The sequence below is a fragment of the Micromys minutus genome, assembly GCF_963924665.1.
Source record: "Micromys minutus genome assembly, chromosome: 6".
Classification (NCBI taxonomy): Eukaryota; Metazoa; Chordata; class Mammalia; order Rodentia; family Muridae; genus Micromys; species Micromys minutus.
In genome coordinates, this window is record NC_137975.1 from 57,171,438 (window position 1) to 57,191,030 (window position 19,593).

The following is a 19,593-nucleotide window of genomic DNA, read 5'->3' on the forward strand; positions in this document are numbered from 1 at the left end:
TTACATGACACAGGAATCTCATTCATTGCTACCAATTAATGTGGTCTCTGAGTTCAAGGACATGCCTAAAATGTTTAATATCAAATTAAACTAAGAAAGAAATAAAAAAACTGGTACCAAGTAGCTGAGTTTTGTTCAATGTTATTAATAGTAGAAAGTAAAAATGTGTTATTAGAATGAGGAGATCAAACAGCTGTTTGAAAATTATTTCTTTGTGAGCAATAGTGACACATCTTATATTTTTATTATTGATATTTAATATAATTACATCATCCCCCCTTCCTTTTTCTCTCTTCAACCTTCCCATATATCCCTCCTTGTTCTCTTTCAAATTCATGACCTCTTTTTCCCTTAATTGTTGCTGTTGTTATCGTATGTGTGTGGTCCTAAATATGTAATTACAACCGCTTGGTGTTTCTATTTTTTGTTTATATGTTCCCAGGGCTGACCATTTCATATTAGATGACTAACTGGAATACTCACCCTGGGGCAAACTCTTTGCTTCCTGCCCTCATGTCCCTTAGTTACCTATAATTCAAGTAGTTCTCTGTACAGGGCGGGGGCTTCATAAGCTTCCCAGGTCCTCTTTATCCCTTGTTTGGCTTGTGTTTAGGCTATTGTATTCGTGAGATTTTATGGGCATAGCTTCTGAAGTTGTCAGGAGAGATGATCTCTGTGGTGATCTGTATATGCTCAGCCCAGGGAGTGGCACTTTTATAAAATGTGGCCCTTTTGGAGTAGGTGTGTCACAGTAGCTTTGAGACCCTCTTCCTAACTTGCTTGGAAGTAACTCTTCTCCTAGCAGCCTTCAGATGAAGATGTAGAACTCTCAGCTCCTCCTGTACCATGTCTGCCTGAATGATACCATGCTCCCTCCTTGATGGTAATGAACTGAACCTCTGAACCTGGTAGCAAGCCACAATGAAATGTTGTCCTTATAAGAGTTACCTTGTACACGGGAGAGACGGGAAACAATCACTGACAACAAGATGGCAAGAGGAAAGCGAAAGAACTTACTCGATGGAAACAAAGACAACCTGACAACACCAAAACCCAGCGCTCCCATCACAGCAAACAGTGGAATGCCAAACACTCCAGAAAAAGAAGACTGAGACCCAAAATCATACCTCAAGATGATGATAGAGATCCTTAAATGAGAACGGGAAGAAAGGCATAAAGAAATAGCTTTTAAAGTGGAAACAAGAAAAACACTCAAAGAACTCAAAGAACTAGAGGAAAGCAATCAAAGAGATGAAGGAATTGAAGAAGTAATTTAAAATGGAAATGGAAACAATAAAGAAAACACTGAAAGAGACAGCCCTTGAGATAGAAAACCTAAAAAAGAAATCAGGAGTCACAGAAGTGAGAATCTCCAACAAACTACAAGAGATGGAAGAAAGAATCTTGGGGGCTGAAGACAACATGGAAAACCTAGACAAAACAGTCAGAGAAGATGCAAAAGCCAAAAAGCTAGTAACTCAAAATATCCAGGAGATCCAGAAAACATGAGAAGACCAAATCTAAGGATAATAGGAATAGAAGAGGGCAAAGAATATCAACTAAGAGGCACAGTAAATATCTTCAACAAAATTGTAGAAGAAAACTTCCTGACCCTTAAGAATAAGATGACCATGAGCAATAAAAGAAGCCTTCAGAACTCCAAATAGCGTGGACCAGAAAAGAAATTCCTCCCGACACACGATAGTTAAAATGCCAAGTGCTCAAAGCAAAGAAAGAATACTAAAAGCAGTAAAAGAAAAAGGTCATGTAACCAATAAAGGCAGACCAATCAGAATCACACCCGATTTCTCAACAGAGACTATGAAAGCTAGAAGATCCTGGACAGACATCATGCAGACCCTAAGAGAACACAAGTGTCAGCCCAAGCTGCTATACCCAGCAAAACTCTCAGTCACCATAGATGGAGAGACCAAGATATTCCAGGACAAAACTAAATTTACACAATATCTGACCACAAACCCAGCACTACAACAAATTATAGGTAGAAAACCCAATACAATGAGGGAAACTACATCCTAGTAAAAACAAGAAAATACCTAAGCAAGAAAAGCAAAACAAAATAGACACACAGGCACAATTCAACCTCTAAAAGCAAAAATAGCAGGAAACAGCAACCACTACTCCTTAATATGTGTTAACATAAATAGACTCAATTCCCCCAATAAAAAGACATAGGCTATCAGACTGGATACATAAACAGAATCCAGCATTTTGTTGCATACAGAAAACTCATCTCAGAAACAAAGACAAACAGTATCTCAGAGTTAAAGGTTGGAAAAAAAACTTCCAAGCATTCAGTCCCAAGAAGCAAGCTGAAATGGCCATTCTAATATCAAATAAAGTAGATTTTTCAACCAAAAGTTATCATAAAACATAAGGAAGGACACTTTTTACTCATTACAGGGAAAATTTGTCAGGAGGAACTCTCAATCCTGAACATATATGCTCCAAGCACAAGAGCAACCATATTCATAAAAGAAACCCTACTAAAGCTCAAAAAATACATTGCACCCCACACAATAATAGTGGGAGACCTCAACACCCCACTCTCATCAATGGACAGATTATGGAAACAGAAACTGAGCAAGGACTTAATGAAACTAGCAGAGCTTATGAACCAATTGGAATTAATAGATATCTACAGAACATTTCATCCTAGACAAAAAGAATACACCTTCTTCTCGGCACCTTCTTAAAAATTGACCATATAATCAGTCACAAAACAAGCCTCAATAAATATAAGAAGATTGGAATACTCCCATTCCTCCTATCAGGTCACCCTGGTCTTTAATAACAACAAAGACAACAAAAAGCCCATATACACATGGAAACTAAACAATGCTCTATTAAATGATACCATGGTCAAAAAAGAAATAAAGAAATAAAGGATTTTCTAGAATTTAATGAAAATGAAAACACAACATACCTAAACATATGGGATGCAATGAAAGCAGCACTAAGAGAAAAACTCATAGTTCTGAGTGCTTCCAAAAAGAAACTAGAGAGAGCATACACTACCAATTTGACAGCACAGTTGAAAGTTCTAGAAGAAAAGGAAGCAGATACACCCAAGAGGAGTAGACGGCAAGAAATAATCAAACTCAGGGCAGAAAATGACCAAATAGAAACAAAAAGAGCCATTCAAAGAATCAACACAACCAAGAGCTGGTTCTTTGAGAAAATTAACAAGATTGACAAACCCTTAGCCAGACTAACTAGAAGGCAAAGAGAGAGTATCCAAATTAACAAAATCAGAAAGGAAAGTGGAGACATAAGAACTGAAATTGAGAAAATTCAAGAAATCATCAGATCCTACTACCAAAGCCTATACTCAAGAAAGCTGGAAAATCTGGAGGAAATGGATAAATTCCTAGACAAATATCAGATACTAAAGTTAAACCAGGACTAGGTAAAGCATCTAAATAATCCCATAACACATAAAAAAATAGAAGCAGTCATCAAAAGCCTCCCAACCAAAAAGGTCCAGATGGATTCAGTGCAGAATTCTATCAGACATTTATTTAAGATCTAATACCAATACTCTCCAAACTATCCCACAAAATAGAGTCAGATAAAACACTACCTAACTCATTTTTCGAGGCCACAATAACCCTTGTTCCTAAACCAAACAAAGACCCTACAAGGAAAGAGAACTTCAGATCAATCTCACTTATGGACATTGATGCAAAAATACTCAACAAAATCCTTGCAAACCAAATCCAAAAAAACATCAAAACGATCATTCACCATGATCAAGTAGGCTTCATCCCTAGATTGCAGGGATGTTTTAATATATGGAAGTCCATCAATGTAATCCACCATATAAACAAACTCAAAGAAAAAATTCACATGATCATCTGACTAGATGCTGAGAAAGAATTTGAGAAAATTCAACACCTCTTCATGTTAAAAGTCTTGGAAACAACAGGAATCCAAGGCCCATACCTAAACATAATAAAATCAATATACAGCAAACCACTAGCCAACATCAAACTTAATGGTGAGAAACTTGAAGCAATCCCACTAAAATCAGGGACTAGACAAGGCTGCCCACTCTTCCCCTACCTATTCAACATAGTACTGGAAGTCCTAGCCACAGCAATTAGACAGCAAAAGGAAATCAAAGCGATACATATTGGAAAGGAAGAAGTAAAAACATCACTGTTTGGAGATGACATGATAGTGTGCGTAAGTGACCCCAAAATTTTCACTAGAGAATTTCTACAGCTGATAAACAAGTTAAGCAAAGTGGCTGGATATAAGATTAACTGTAACAAATCAGTAACCTTTTCTACTGAAAGGACAAACATGGGGAGAAAGAAATTAGGAAAAAGATACCCTTCACAATATTCACAAGCAATATGAAATACCTTGGTGTGACTCTAACTAAGCACGTGAAGGACCTGTATGACAAGAACTTCAAATCTCTAAAGAAAGAAATTGAGGAGGATCTCAGAAAATGGAAAGATTTCCCCTGCTCATGGATTGGAAGGATCAACATTGTAAAAATGGCCATCTTACCAAAAGCAATCTACAGATTCAATGCAATCCCCATCAAAATTCCAAACCAATTCTTCATAGAGTTTGAAAGAGCAATGTGCAATTTCATCTGGAAAAACAAAAGACCTAAAATAGCGAAATCCATCCTCAACAACAAAAAACATCTGCGGGAATCACCATCCTTGACCTCAAGCTATATTACAAGGCAATTGTGCTAAAAACTGAATGGTACTGGTACAGAAATAGGCACGTGGATCAATGGAATAGAATAGAAGATCCAGAAATGAGCCCTCACATATATGGTCACCTGATTTTTGACAAAGGAGCTGTAAACATTCAATGGAAAAAGGACAGCCTCTTCAACAAATGGTGTTGGTCCAACTGGCATTCAGCATGCAGAAGAATGAAAATAGACCCTTTCTTATCTCCTTGTACAAAGCTCAAGTGTAAGTGGATCAAAGATCTCCACATTAAACCAGATACACTGAAACTATTAGAAGAGAAAGTAAGGACAACTTTAGAACACATAGGTACAGGAGAAAATTTCCTGAACAAAACACCCATGGCTCTCACTCTAAGGGCAAATATCAACAAATGGGACTTAATGAGATTGCAAAGTTTCTGTAAGGCTAAGGACACTGTCAAGAAAACAAAACGGCAGCTAAAAGATTGGGAAAAGATCTTTATCAATTCCACATCTGATAGAGGCCTAATATTCAAGGTATAAAAAGAACTCAAGAAGTTAGACACCAGAGAATCAAACAGCCCTATTTAAAAATGGTGTACAGAGCTAAACAAAAAGTTCTCAATTGAGGAATATCAAATGGCAGAGAAGCATCTTAGGAAGTGCTTGTCATCCTTGGCCATCAGGGAAATGCAAATCAAAACGACCCTGAGATTCCACCTCACACCAATCAGAATGGCTAAGATCAAAAATTCAGATGACAGCAGATGCTGGCAAGGATGCAGAGAAAGAGAAAAACTTCTCCACTTTGGTGGGGTTGTAAACTGGTACAACCACTCTAGAAACCAGTCTGGTGGTTCTTCAGAAAATTGGAGATAGTACTACCTGATGACCCAGTTATTCCACTTCTAGGCATATACCGCAGAGAAGCTCCAACATACAACAAAGATATATGCACCACAATGTTCATAGCAGCCCTATTTATAATAGCCAGAAGCTAGAAAGAACCCAGATGTCCTTCAGTAGATGAATTGTGGTATATTTACACAATGAAGTACTACTCAGCTATCAGAAACAATGACTTTATGAAATTCTTAAGAAAATGGATGCATCTAGAGAATATCATCCTGAGTGAGGTAACCCAGTCACAAAAGAACAGACATAATATGCAGTCACTGATATTTGGAAACTAATCCCAGAAAGTTCTGAACACCCCAGAAACAACTTACAGACTATATGAAGTTCACAAAAAACAAAGGCCAAGAAAAAATAAAAAATCATTATGCTTAATCTTTACACACCAAGAAAACTTTGACTATTTCCAGGTTACATCTTGTTTTACATGTACTTTATGCTCATTGTAACTAGTAAGGTTTTAATGCATACTACCAAACCTTTAAAAAAATCAAGTACTGACAAAATTGTATTCATATACTGTTATGCAAAAATGCTTTTAAAATCTGTACATTTATCTTTGTTTTTTAAAATAAAATTGTTCAATTAAAAAAAATAAGAGTTGCCTTGGTCATGGTGTCTATTCACAGCAGTGAAACCCTGACTAGAGACAATCTCACAGCAAATTCCTGTTCTTCTGGCTCCTACCGTCTTTCTTCCCCTCTTCATCACTGTCCCATGAGCCTTAGACGTTGGAGTTGTATAGCAAAAGCATTCGTTGGGACTGGGCTCCTAGCTCTGAATTTTTATTGTTTTTCAGTAATGGCTTCTCCATCTGCTGCAGAGAGAAATTTCCTTGATATGATAGGTGAAGTCTATACTTAGGAGATGAAAGAATTTTAATTTTTTTTGTTTGTTATTTTTTGGGGAGGGGTTGTTTTTTTTTTTTTTTTTTTTTTTTTTAGTTTAGGGACCCTTGAGCTGGCTCAGCAGGTAAAGACCCTTCCTACCAAGCCTGACAATCTAAGATCCGTCCCTAGGAACAACATGACAGAATGGGCTCCTGGGAAGTTGACCTCTGACCTCCACACATGCACCATGGCAAGCACATGCCTTGCTGCACTAAATAAATGTAATTTTTACAAATCATTTTTTTTGTCTCATAATGTCATGACCGGCAAAGGTGCCAAGCAAGTGTAACATAAAACAGAATTTATAATCTGTATTTAGCAAGGGCTATCTATCACTGATGATAGCAGATTTAAGTCCATCCTCCAAAGCACTATTTTTAAGAGTTTTTTTTTTTCAAGCAAGCTTATTTTTGGCCAAAATATGGTTAACGAGTCCACTGGTTTGGCTTCCCACATGGCTGAAACACAAGTACCATTTCTTACCTCCCACTTATCCAGAGCACTTATTAAAACACTCCTTCTAGTCCAAATGCTCTGATCGCTACTTGATCCTTCTATTCCACTAACAGGATTCATGTCATCGAGTAGCTATTCATCAGCATCCAAGGAGTGTGTACACTTTAACACACTAGCTCCAAGGGGCAGAAGGACCTGCTACTGTCCTCTCAGCTCTCTGTGAGATCTGAAATAAGAAACACAGCCTCCAAAGCCCAGTCATCCTCCAGGGACAACCGCCGTGGGTTCAGGTATTCTTAGGAACCAAGACAATCGTTTATGAAAACACCTGGTGTGTGTTAACATTCCTTCTGGAACAGCCTGCTCCCTGTGTAAGTTTGCCTTCTGCTCCTCCCTCCTAGCATAATACTGCATTTACTTTAACTAACATCACCTAGCCTCGAAGCACTAATTTCCACAACAGCTGTCTCCTGTTCTCCAAACTTCTTTCATTCCTTGCTCTAAAATGAAGTTGTTTACAGAGAGGCTTGTTGCTCCGGGCGGTTCTGGTTGCCTTGGCGCCACCTTGTGGCATATCTCATGAATTGCGTCTGAGCCTGGTACCTAGTATAGGAGGTTCTCCATTGAGTGTAGGGCGGAACCAACTGATTGTCCATACTAATGGTGAATCTCTTCACTCTCTGTGGGTCGACTTTAACATTTTTCCTTAAGGCAAATGAAGTTGACTTCTTGTGTGTCAACTTTAAAGTGAGCTTTTATGTTTAAATATTGAATTACAGCTATCGGGTAGCAGTTTACAATGGTGGCGGATTGCAAAACGATCTTTATTTTCACACATGGGGATAAGTCTCATTCAAGCAGCATCAAAATAAAAATTTTTCAGGTCACAAATCACCTTGAATTTCCTACTTTCCATAGGCTCCTTGGAGCTACCGTAATAAGATAGTGAAGTGTGCATGTCCTTTCTAATAAGGTAGGTTTATGGAGGAGGAAGGAGTCTTCCCCAAGCTATGCCAATGAGAGCTTCAGCCCATGCAGAGCAAGTGATACTTTATATGCCATCAGAACTGTTGGGTTATGGGACGTTGTATTATGTTTCACTACATTCTGATCCAGAGCCTGAGCATCTCACCTGAGTGGAGTCTTGTTTCACCTAGACCTGGGGTCAGATATGTCTGTAAGTTTGGGTAGCATTGGGCTGTATCTACACATCACGGTTTCTCTGTGCACTAGTTCCGATGTGTGCTGCTACATTAAACAGAGTGCCCATGTCTCTTAAGCACACTGACTTTGCTGCCTTTGTTCGTACACCCACTATCACATCATCGTCAGGAGTTCATGGATCCCGCTAGAAACTGTTTTAGCAAAGCTCGCAGGCCTGCTGCATTCAGGCGATGTATAATGTGGCTTGTACAGTTTCAGCCTTCCAACAGCAGGCAAGGAAACTGCCGTAAGTCAAGGCACAGTCTCTATTGCTATAAACGGTAAACTGATTAAAATGGGTTTTTTGTTTTTAAGTTCAGTAACGTCCTGCCTCTAGCCCTCCTCCCTGGATGACAGACCAGACCAGTCTCTTAACTGCACGTAGCTCTGGGCACTCTCTGGTCCTCTGGCTTCAGGATTTGAAGAATTCGGCCCTCCTCTCTCATGCTAATCGTATGATTTGATACTGCATCCCATTGGCTAATCGCATAATTCTCAACGTGAACAATTATGATTGGCTGGGTTTTAAAGACTGGATTAAATGGTATCTCTGGGTAATCTAGTCCCTGGGGGATTTTACTCCGTGTTGAGAGAATAGAAACCAGTAAGCTTCATTTAGCTGTCCATACCAAAGGAAATGGAGAACTTACATTCAAGCGAGCCCTGTAGGACACAGTACCCACCGCCCGCCCCCCAGACCCTCATTGCACAGATGGAAAATGAAAGCTCCAGGCTCGGTGCAGTTAAAGCCAATGGAGAAAGATGCGCAATGAAACTCTCAAGTGTTTACTTATATACACAGAAACTTGGTCATGGCATAATGGCATAGCCATTTCTGTACCAGTCATCCGCTGGCCAGAAGGCACGGTTCTCAGTTATCTGTCATCACATACTGATGATGCTCTCTGCCTTTTGGTCCTGCAGATCTTGCTGGGTCAGAAATACAACCATTCCGTTGACTGGTGGTCCTTTGGGGTTCTCCTTTACGAGATGCTGATCGGCCAGTCGCCTTTCCACGGGCAGGATGAAGAGGAGCTTTTCCACTCCATTCGCATGGACAACCCCTTCTACCCGAGGTGGTTAGAAAGGGAGGCCAAGGACCTTCTAGTGAAGGTAAGAAATGAAGTCAGTGCCTGGGGTGTGGTTCACTGGGAGAGAGTCTTTTTCAAATGTGAAAGGCGCTGAGTCTGTCCCCTAGCACTAAAAAAGCAACGGGAAGGAAGTCAAATGAATCCTCTTTCCATTTGTAAGAGAAATGGTGCAACCTTGGTGACCCTGGATGGAGGTGTAGCTGGCTCTTTAAGCAATCACCCTACGTGGCTTACAGCATCCTTTGTTTCCTATACAAAATTCCTCTCTGGCTAGTGCATACTCCATTCGTCTTTGGACCTTCAGCAGGATGCAGACATCTCTATTTACTCCAGGGAAAGACAGCCTCTTAGATCGCAAACATCTTACAACGAGAAGCTAAAAGCATGTAACCTGAGGCCCCAGTCAGCATGTCAGACTCAACATGCATGCCAGACTTCTCAGAGTTCTGGCCTGTGGAGGAGGGATTACAGTCATGCTGAGGTGGTCTGCAACCTAGCTCTCTATTCTTCCAAAGCTTGGATCTCTGCTTAGGCCTATAGTAATATAATATTATAATAAATGTAATAACAAGCACACATAGGAATATACATATACATCATAGACATATACATACACAAATATATACACATAAACATATATATCTTATACTCAGATATATATACATACACATATACATATGTCCTTATAAGTCCAATATGCATTATTAACCAATGATCCATCTCTCCATCCCTTGCAATGAATCTTAAATAAAAAATTTTGAACACATTTCCATGGATGAGCTGCAGCTCAGTGACGGGATTTTTAAACATGCAAAGGTTCGAGGTTTAGGTTTTTCTCCCAGTACCAAAGCAAGGAGAGAGGGAGAAAAGAAAGGAAAGAGAGGGAAAGAAAGGGAGAAAGAAAGAAAGAGAGAGAGAGAGAGAGAGAGAGAGAGAGAGAAAGAAAGAAAGAAAGAAAGAAAGAAAGAAAGAAAGAAAGAAAGAAAGAAAGAAAAAGGAAAAAGGAAGAAAGAAAGAAGGAAGGAAGGAAGGAAGGAAGGAAGGAAGGGGAAGGAAGGAAAGTGATTTCCAGGCTCGTCTTTATCATTAGTCTGCTTTTCTTTTTTCTGTTGAAGAACTGTGAGAATTAAACCAAAAGGACTTTATATTTCCATGTCTCTAAGGCAAGTGACAATTTGTCTGAGGTATTAGACATTTTGAGGTGACTCCAGAGCTCTCCCTGAGAATCGGCATCTTGAATCTGAAAGGTGGTGACAAAGCCTCATGGGAAACTAAGCCTTGGCCCGAGGTTAATAGAAGTAGGTATTTAGAAATAAGCCTGCACCTCCTGACTCTGAGCCAAACAAGCACAGAGCTCAGAAAACTCCCCGAATGGCCAATTAAATTCACTTTTAATGAGCAAACAAAACACACGTAGAATGAAAGCTAATTTTAAAATTAGGTTTTTTTTTAAAATAAAAAAGATGACAGATTCAAAAAGAAGCTGGTGGGATTTGAATACAAACAGCCTCATGTTATGTAAAGGCAAGTTCAAATTTCGTGACAATCAGCACGTTTGCTTTACCCTTGGCTATATGAAGAACTCAGTGTGAATTGAGCATGTCAGCTTCAGCTGCCATGACAAAATGTTCCCAGACTAATCAGGCAACTTCTCTCGCTACTTCTTAACTGCTTAGCATGCGGTCAGATGACAAGACTTAAATGCACACAGATCAGATGCCCTGCCCCCAGCAAGCCCGTACTTGCTTCCCACTGGAATACAGATGCATCTCACAAAGCAGACACTCACTTCTTACCATTCTGCACGCTGGACATCCACGATTAAAGTTTATCAGGGTCAGCTCTTGGTGCCGGCTCTCTTCGTAGAACGAGTATAGGCATCTTGCTCTATCTGGAGGGGTGGGGTGGGAAAATACTCTAGTTTGTTTATTATTTTGAGTTTTTAGACAGGGTCTCTCTGGGTAGTTCTGGCTGTCTTAGAACCTGCTCTGTAGACCAGGCTGGACTTGAACCCAGAGATCCTTCTGCCTCGATCTGAGAGTGTTGGGATTAAAGGCATGAGTGGCTATGCCTGGCTCCTTCTCATTTTTAAGGACATTAATCTTATGAGATTAGGGCTCCAGCCCTGTGACCTCATCCACCACTTCCATAAAGACCCTCTCTGCAGACACACTGGAGTCGGGACTTCAGAATATGACTTTCGAGAGGTTTGACACTCAGTCTTTAGCGTGGCAGCTATCCCGAGGCACCAGGACCAAAAGAACTTTCTGGAAAAAGAAAAATGAGGAAGAACCTTGTTCTTGCCATCATCAGGAGCCTGTCAGTTAGAGAAGTCATCTGACAGGGGCCCCAGAGTTATTTGCAAGGTCCCAACACGTGTGGATGCTCCGTAGCCAGCCCTCCCACTGAGCCTTCCAGAAGCTGAGTTCCCCCTCAGTGTCTGGGGCATTGTCAGGTAACTATGAAAGGTAAAGTAGGGACAGGCAGGCAGAACCAGAAGTAAGGTATAGAGGAAAGGGGAGGGGGAGGGAGTTGGTTGCCAAGGTAAGAAAGACTGAGAAAGAGGAAATGATCGCGTCAGCTGAAAAGGAAATGGAGAATGTATAACACAAACCCACGCCACAACAGAAAGGGCTGGATATTGATACCTCACGGATGCTGAGTGGACCGTAGATCCCAAAGGCAAAAAGTCTTATCCAGAGGGCATTCTCAGGGACCAATCATGTTGACCCCTGCAGAGGAGTGGGAGGGGCAGGTATCCGGCAGGCTTGTGGTCTTAACTGCAAAGGTATCAGAAAGGACAGAGCCATCATTGCAAACAACAAAAACACTTAACAACAGCCGGGTGAGGTGCTGCACACTCAGAATCCTAAAACGAGGAAACAGGCTGTTCCCTGGAGCTCCCCGGCTACCCGCCCTAGCCAGGACCGATAAGACTGGGCCAAGTGAGAGGTCCTGCCTCAAAAAACAAGGCTGGAGAGGCTTGGAGGAGGGGGTAAGAGCACCCTCTTGGGGTTCAGTTCCCAGCACCCTGGTGATGACTCAAAAATGTCTTTAGCTCCAGTACCAGGGATCAGACACCTTCTTCTGACCTTCATGAGGCACACATGTGGTACACAGACATACACGCAGACCAAACACCCAAACATAGAAAGTAAAACTTAGTGATAAAAGATTTTTTTACTTTAAGTAAATTAAACCAGGATGGAGAATCCTGAGAAAGAACACAGAAGGTTAACCTCTGATGTCCACGTGTGTGCACACACTACATGTATTCACACATACCTGTACACTCACACACAGAAAACTTAAAAGCAGAAGTAGGGTTAATATGGCTCAACAGGTAGGGGCAGTCTCCCCAGAGTCTGGTGATTTGTGATTAACAACCAGAGACCAAAAGATAGAAGGAGAGAATCAACTCGCACGCAACAAATAAATGCATGAGTTAGTGTAATAAAAATCTTAAAGTAAATGTAAGATTAAATGCCATGCAAATACAAAAATTAAAAATAAATATTTATGCATATTATCAGCAGCAGGAGAAAAGTGTGTCATAAGAATGAGCAATGGACTGGCTGAATAGGTTAGAAATTAAGTCACTAAAGGATAAAAGTGGAGAAGAACTGTGTGTAAAAAGGTCTTAAAGTCACTTGGAAACTTTTGTGATTTCTGACATTAGTTAAAAAGAAAACTTCTGTTCTGCCTCTTGCACACATTGTAGTAATTGGCTCGATAAAAATTAGTTTCCATTATGCAATTTGCCACCAAAAAGGATGATTCCCAGTGTATCTCTCCTCCTAGATCACTTTACAGCTTCATCCAACCAACATCATAGCCTTGGGCCTTCTCTTCTGCAAAAATCCAAAGAAAATGCTCTCTCTCAGACATTCCCTCCCGGGACTTTTCCACAATGTAAAACCCGAGAAGTCCTGAGTCCCCTCTGAAAGGCACAGCAGCCTCCCATACCGTGGTAATAACACACTCTGTCCCTAGATCTCTCAGGACAGGGACACGTACAACCCACTGAACAGCTACATGTCAGGAGAGGCTGTGCTCTGTCAGAAGTGACAGCTGGGATGCTGCTGTCCAGTTGCCTAGCAACAAATTGAAAAGCAAGCGCCCTCTCTTCCCCCATTCGTTTATGCAGGATATCCGGTCCTTGGGCTTCAAAATGATGGGAAAGTAATGCTCTTGAACAGAAATCCATCTTCCTTTTCACAGGACCATTTGTCCCTGAGGAGAGACTCTGGAGGGGGGATGGGATGCAGGTAGAACCAGTCACAGCTGCTGATGGCTGAGAATTGCTTCCTACCCAAGCTGTCAAATAAACTTAAACAAACCTCCAACTATATCCCAGCCTTTTATGTAAGAGTGAGCCATTTCCGTAAATATAGAAAGCTTTTACTAGCAAAAGAAATACTTTCCCCATGTCCTTGGCAAACCTTTGCTGTCACAGAGCCCTTGACCTTGGCGTCCTGGAGACCTGTCACCCTCAGGACACAGTGAGTCTGTTTGCCCCTGCGGGAAAAGATAAGGACAGAAAGAATATTGAGTTTTGGGGATGGAGACCAGATTATCTTCTTTATTTTTATTTTTATTTTTATTTTTGAAAAGACGTTATTTTATTTCACAGGTGCCTAAGCCAAGCTCGGACAGCTCTATATTAGGAATGTCAGATGTTTTCTAGCAAAATCTAATAGGAAACTGAGCATGGCTCACGGTCGGCCAAGGACAGTAACTTCTAACTTCAGTCCCTAAAACATTGTAGGAAACCCCTGTCAGCTAAACTTGGGCTGTCTCATCTTGCTTCATCAAAATACCCTTAAGACGTAGAAGTCAATCACTGTGATCATTTCCAATAAGGAGGGCAAACTGCTGATTCTCTCTTTAAAATTTAGGGAAACCGTAATTAGGACTACAGGGTTAGCTCAGCATTTAAGATCACTTGCTGCCCTTCCAGAGAACCAGTCAACCCCCTCAGCCATGCTGAGCAGCTCAAAAGCTCCTGTATATCCGGCTCCTGTAAAGCCTCTTCCTGTAAAGGCTGACACAAGCACCTACACTTGCGTGTGTATATGTGTGTGTGTGTGTGTGTGTGTGTGTGTATGTGTTTGTGTGTGTGTGTGTGTGTGTGTGTATGTATGCTTGAGTGTATATGTATGTGTATGTGTGTTTGTGTGTATGTATGAGTATGTGTGTTACACACACACAAATGTGCTTTTCTATGTATCAACTCATTGGTTGTTGAGTCCACAGGAAAACACATCTTACTGATAACCTGGTACCTTTTCTATACCAAAGCCAAGAGGCTGTGAGAAGGTCAGGACGGCATCTGCAGATACCCTAGGAGGTCTGCAGATACCCTAGGAGGACAGAGTCTTCAGTTAGCTAATGTTTGTTCAGTGCTTCTTAGTACTAGGGAAGGCACAGATTCTGGGTAATGGAAACAGTGATGCCTGTTCCCCAGAGCTTAAGGTCCACGGGAAACACAGACTTGGAAAACAGACAATGGGTGCAAACTGTTCATTGAGGGATAAGCTCTGTTATAATGGAGGCAATCAAGGCGGAGAGGCTCATACAGAGCCCTGATGACTGGGGCAGAATGTAAAGACTAAAGACTGGGAGAAGGGAATTTTACAGGCAGACACATGGTTTGGATCTGAAATATTACTCCCAAAGGACCATGTGATAGAGGTTTGGAAAGTAGTGGAACCTTTAAAAGGTGGGGCACAGTGCAAGGAAGTTTTAGGTGATTGGACGAGATTGTCAGATTCTAGATCCACCTCCTTCTCTCTTTCTGCTTCCCTGTTGCATTGAAGTAAGGCCCTTGATTCATCGCCAGCTTCCTGCCTGGATGTTCTAATCCATCTCAGGTCCAAAAGCCATGAAGCCAACTGACCACAGGCTGAAACCATGTGCCAACGTAAACTTTTCTATTTTTCAAATTTATTGTCTCGGGTATTTTGTTACAGTAATGGGAAAATGGCTGCCCTCCGAAATAAGGATTTAGAAAACTTACCCAAGGCTACAAGAGCCCTAAACTAGACAATTAAATTATTCCCTCATTCCACAATACAGAAATGTAGTCAGTTTCTTAAATGATAATCCCTGGCTACTTCCTCCGTGTGGTACTTTTATAAAGCCCTAGGATGTGCGTGATCTCACTAAGAGTCCTCATGGCCACTGTATGATAACAGTGAGAGAGGCAACGGGACCATACTAAGGACTCTTCACAGGCTGTGCAGTGGTTTCATAACCTTTACTTGATATTAAGACAGGATCTCAAGTATCTTGGTCTGGCATTAAACCCACTCGATAGCCAAGGCTAGCCCTTCACTCCTGCTCCTCCCATCTCCCCCACACAGGTGTAGGCATGTGATTGCAGGTGTGTGCTAGCATGCCTGACTATAATTGGAACGTTAAGAGCTCCTCTCTTCTATAATTAGTAAATTAGCCAGTTAATGAGAGAAAAATCTCCAGTTTTCTTCAGCTGTTCTCAATAGCATGACTTTGTGATTTGGGTAGATCGGCCACTCTGAGGGTTTTCAAGTTATTAGGTAACATCATTACAAGAAATTTTCAAAGGCCATATCCTGGCTGTGAGAGCAAGAGATGGGGCTCAAAACCTTATGGGAGCCTCTTGGAAATCCCTACATTTTCTATCTTAAAGGGGCCATAGTCTCCTTAAAGCACCCCAGCTGTGATGGTTTAGACAAGCACCTTGACGATACAGAAATGAGAGGTAACTTGAGACACCCAGAGAGCCCATTACTTTCTGAGTTCACGTTTAGGCTCTCCTGCACCACAGTCCTGGACAGGCTAACGTGCGAGAAGCTTCGAGGGTGCTTGGCCGTCGTGCAGTCTCCACTTCGGTTGTTAGGTGATCTAGAGGGAAGGCACACAAACACTGGCTGAAAGGCTGGAGAGGCGAATATGGTACTCGTCAGCAGGGCTGCCGGAGTGGAGGGGGGACGATGGGTTACAGAGACCTCAGCTGACTGTCAGCGACTCCTAGCCTAATGCTAGACTCCTAAGATCGGCCATCTTCATAAGAAATGTCACACTTGGACGGGCAGTTAAGTCAGACAAATAAGTTAGTCACTCACTCTGTTCTGCTGAGGGGTCGTTTTTATTTTTTAACCCTTTGGGGCATTCAAATAGTATCTCACTATAAAGCCCAAGCTAACATCGTCCAGACTGGACCAGGCTGGCCTCAAACTCATGATCCTCCTTCCCTGGCCTATTAAGTGCCGGGCTTCCAAACACTCTGCCTGGCTTATGCTGATGGGTATTACAGACCAGAAGTAACAGTGGGCAGATATGTGTATGGAAACAGGGGTCATTTGAAATGTGTGCATATGTGTTTATGCACACACCCATGTATGCTTAGCCTTACGCATATATGCACAGGCATGAATGTGTGTGTACATGCTGGGGTCCACATACATGTGGATGGTATGCATGTTTTCCTACCTCTCTATGTGAAGGCACAAATGTAGATATATATACATGTATGTGTGTATGTGTATGCTATCGTTTTACTTAATTCTAAGGATAACCCTGTGAGACGGACACTTGGCTTATGTTCTAGTTCGTTTTCTGTTGCTCTGGTAAACACCATGGCCAAAAGCAACCTGGGAAGGAAATAGTTTGTTTCAGCCTAAAGGTTACAATCGATTACTGAGGGAAATCGGGGCGGAGACTCACACACGAACTAAAGCAGAGGCAATAGAGTAATGCTGCTACTGAACTGTTCCCAGGCTCATGCTTAGTTAAGCCTTTCGTAAACAATCCAGACCATTTACCCAGGGGTTGATGGCACCCCCGACCTTATCACCCCCCTCAGTCTCTCGCAAGTGCAGCCACAGGCCAGAGTGTCAGAGCCAGCTCTGCACAGGTGAATCTAGGCTGGGACAGATGGACAAGTAAAACGAACCAGAGCAGCATCCAGCCAGTTATGAAAATCGCTTATAGTCTCTCTTTCGTCAGAGACCCTGTAAGTAACACAAAGTGAAGCTGATCTTACGCCAGGCTCACATACATCTCAGTAGAGCTTGCCTAGGGCAAAGAAGAAGTAGGTCAAAGACTAGAAAAGTTCACTTAGAGAGGGCATCAGGTTAGAGTTCCCCATACACGGCAGTCAGTAACAAAACTCACACCCCACGTCGCACACGCCTGCTTGATCTAAGAGAAGTGAACAGTTCCCTCTCTGCTCCCTTGCAGCTTTTTGTGAGAGAGCCTGAGAAGAGGCTGGGAGTGAGAGGAGACATCCGACAGCATCCTTTGTTTCGAGAGATCAACTGGGAAGAGCTTGAGAGGAAAGAGATTGACCCACCCTTCAGACCAAAAGTGGTAAGGACTCCCCCACTGGACAGTCTGTCCATCAGCTCCTTCTTCTGTCGGACTGTCCCCTAATCAAGTCCTGAAGCCTGCCCAGACCACACTGGAGAAACATGCTTTTTAAATCCCCGCCATTTGGCTAGAGGAGGGGGAGGCGGGTGTTACGGTTGCTTGCCAAATTAAAACTGCATCATCAAAATCCGCCTATGGGAAAAATAACTTGCAGAACCTTCCCAAGTTGACCGTGTTTCTGAGTGGGACTGTCAGAGAAGATGGATTTTGCATGCAACACTTACATTTTTAATGGTAGCCATCTGGGTGACCGACACCTGTAAAATGTAATAATTCCTTTACATGAAATTAATTATTCTAATAAAAGAAATGATGACTCAGGATTTGAACCTACTGGTTATACACACACTATAGTCTCCATAAGCAAAGTTAAGATAATCAACTTGATGGCTAATTTTCTCCCCTTTTTGTTTCCCTTTTCTTCCTCCTCATTGTGTGACCAAGAAATCACCATTCGACTGCAGCAATTTTGACAAGGAGTTCCTAAGTGAGAAGCCCCGGCTGTCATTCGCCGACAGAGCGCTCATCAACAGCATGGACCAGAACATGTTCAGCAACTTTTCCTTCATCAACCCAGGAATGGAGACTCTCATTTGCTCCTGAACCTCATCCCTCCCCAGACTGGAAGGGATTTGCCTTCTGTCTGGGAACTGGGTCAAGTAACACTTCTGAGAGTCTCTTTTTCACGATGGAGAAGAAAAGAAACACTCAACCACAAAAGCAGGGAGGACCGCTGAGTTCCTCACTTGACCTGCTACCTGTAGCACAAACCATGTCTATGTCACTAATGATGTCACCCTGTTCTATCTCCTGGGATCTCTCACAGCTGCCCTTGAAGTTAGATCATTGTTAACTCTAGTGATTTACTTGAAAGACGGTTCCCCACACTGTGAACGATCCCAAACCTAACTCTGCTCTTGCCCTAGACATGAGTTGCTGGTTGGTGAACCAAGGTGCAAATGGAACAGATTTCTCAAGACTGGGACAGCAGATCGCCTGTTATAGAAGTCAATTTCCATCCGACCACGGAGGAGGAACCGCTAACCCACATTGCTCTGCACATGTCTGTGGAAATGTCGATGGCAGAAGGGTGCAAATGGGGAAGCCCTGAGCAGGCTGTAATGGGAGGCTCTCCAATAAACTTAGCTTGAAAGTTGAGAGTTACGAATCTGTTCATTCTGGCTAGCCCTGATATTCACAAGGCAGGGAAAAGTTAAGGGGCAATGGGCAGAGCCCTCCCTGGTCACCAACAGGGAAGGATAAGGATGTTGCCTGTGTGAAATATCTTATTCTCACAGAAGTAGAGTACAACCAACAAGGGCAGGGTAGTTTGCTGCTGCCAATCAAACCTCCTCACCCTTCTGTTCTGTGTTGATCTGTCAGTGTAGACATTCATTACCATCCTCCCATCAGACAAGAAATGAAGTGCATGACTCCCCTGAGACAAAGAAAAACAATCCCTTATCATGTTATTCCTGGTGATTTGGTGACAAAGAAACCCCTTTTTAGGCATCCTGCAAGACAAACAACCTGTGCATGCTACTTGCGGAAGTCAGTCCTGTTGAATTTGAGTACTGACTATACACTTAGAGTGTCCTGTGCTGTTTGTGTATTTTGGTGAGATGTTTGTGATGATAATGCGGCTGTGTAAAATGGAATAAAAGAAAGAAAGAAAGAAAGAAAGATGCCTCTTAGTAGTTTGATTCTCTACGGGTTTTCTCAAAGACATAGGTGCATTCTGTTGACCCTCAAAATGTAGTCAGCACTGAATTTGTTTTAAAAATAAGAAAATATGAGATAGAGTTCCTCAAAGGGGTGAGATATTCAGGCAAATCTTAGTCATTATTATGTTTCTCTTCCCTCTCCCCCAAAAGATGTCTTGATGAAGGGGCCTCCACAGGCTGCCTTCCGGCCATCACTG

The 19,593-nt window shown here is 42.0% G+C and overlaps 1 protein-coding gene across 1 annotated transcript in view; it reads left to right on the forward strand.

Annotated features, from left to right (window-relative positions):
* Window positions 1–19,310, forward strand: part of PRKCQ (protein kinase C theta) — a 133,934-nt gene extending 114,624 nt beyond the window's left edge. The window contains exons 16-18 of the mRNA XM_080917902.1: window positions 9,094–9,282; window positions 17,484–17,612; window positions 18,117–19,310. Coding sequence (XP_080774028.1) covers window positions 9,094–9,282; window positions 17,484–17,612; window positions 18,117–18,275 — 477 coding nt within the window. The 3' untranslated portion in view covers window positions 18,276–19,310. The remainder of the gene's footprint in view (window positions 1–9,093; window positions 9,283–17,483; window positions 17,613–18,116) is intronic.
* The last annotated feature ends 283 nt before the right edge of the window (window positions 19,311–19,593 follow it).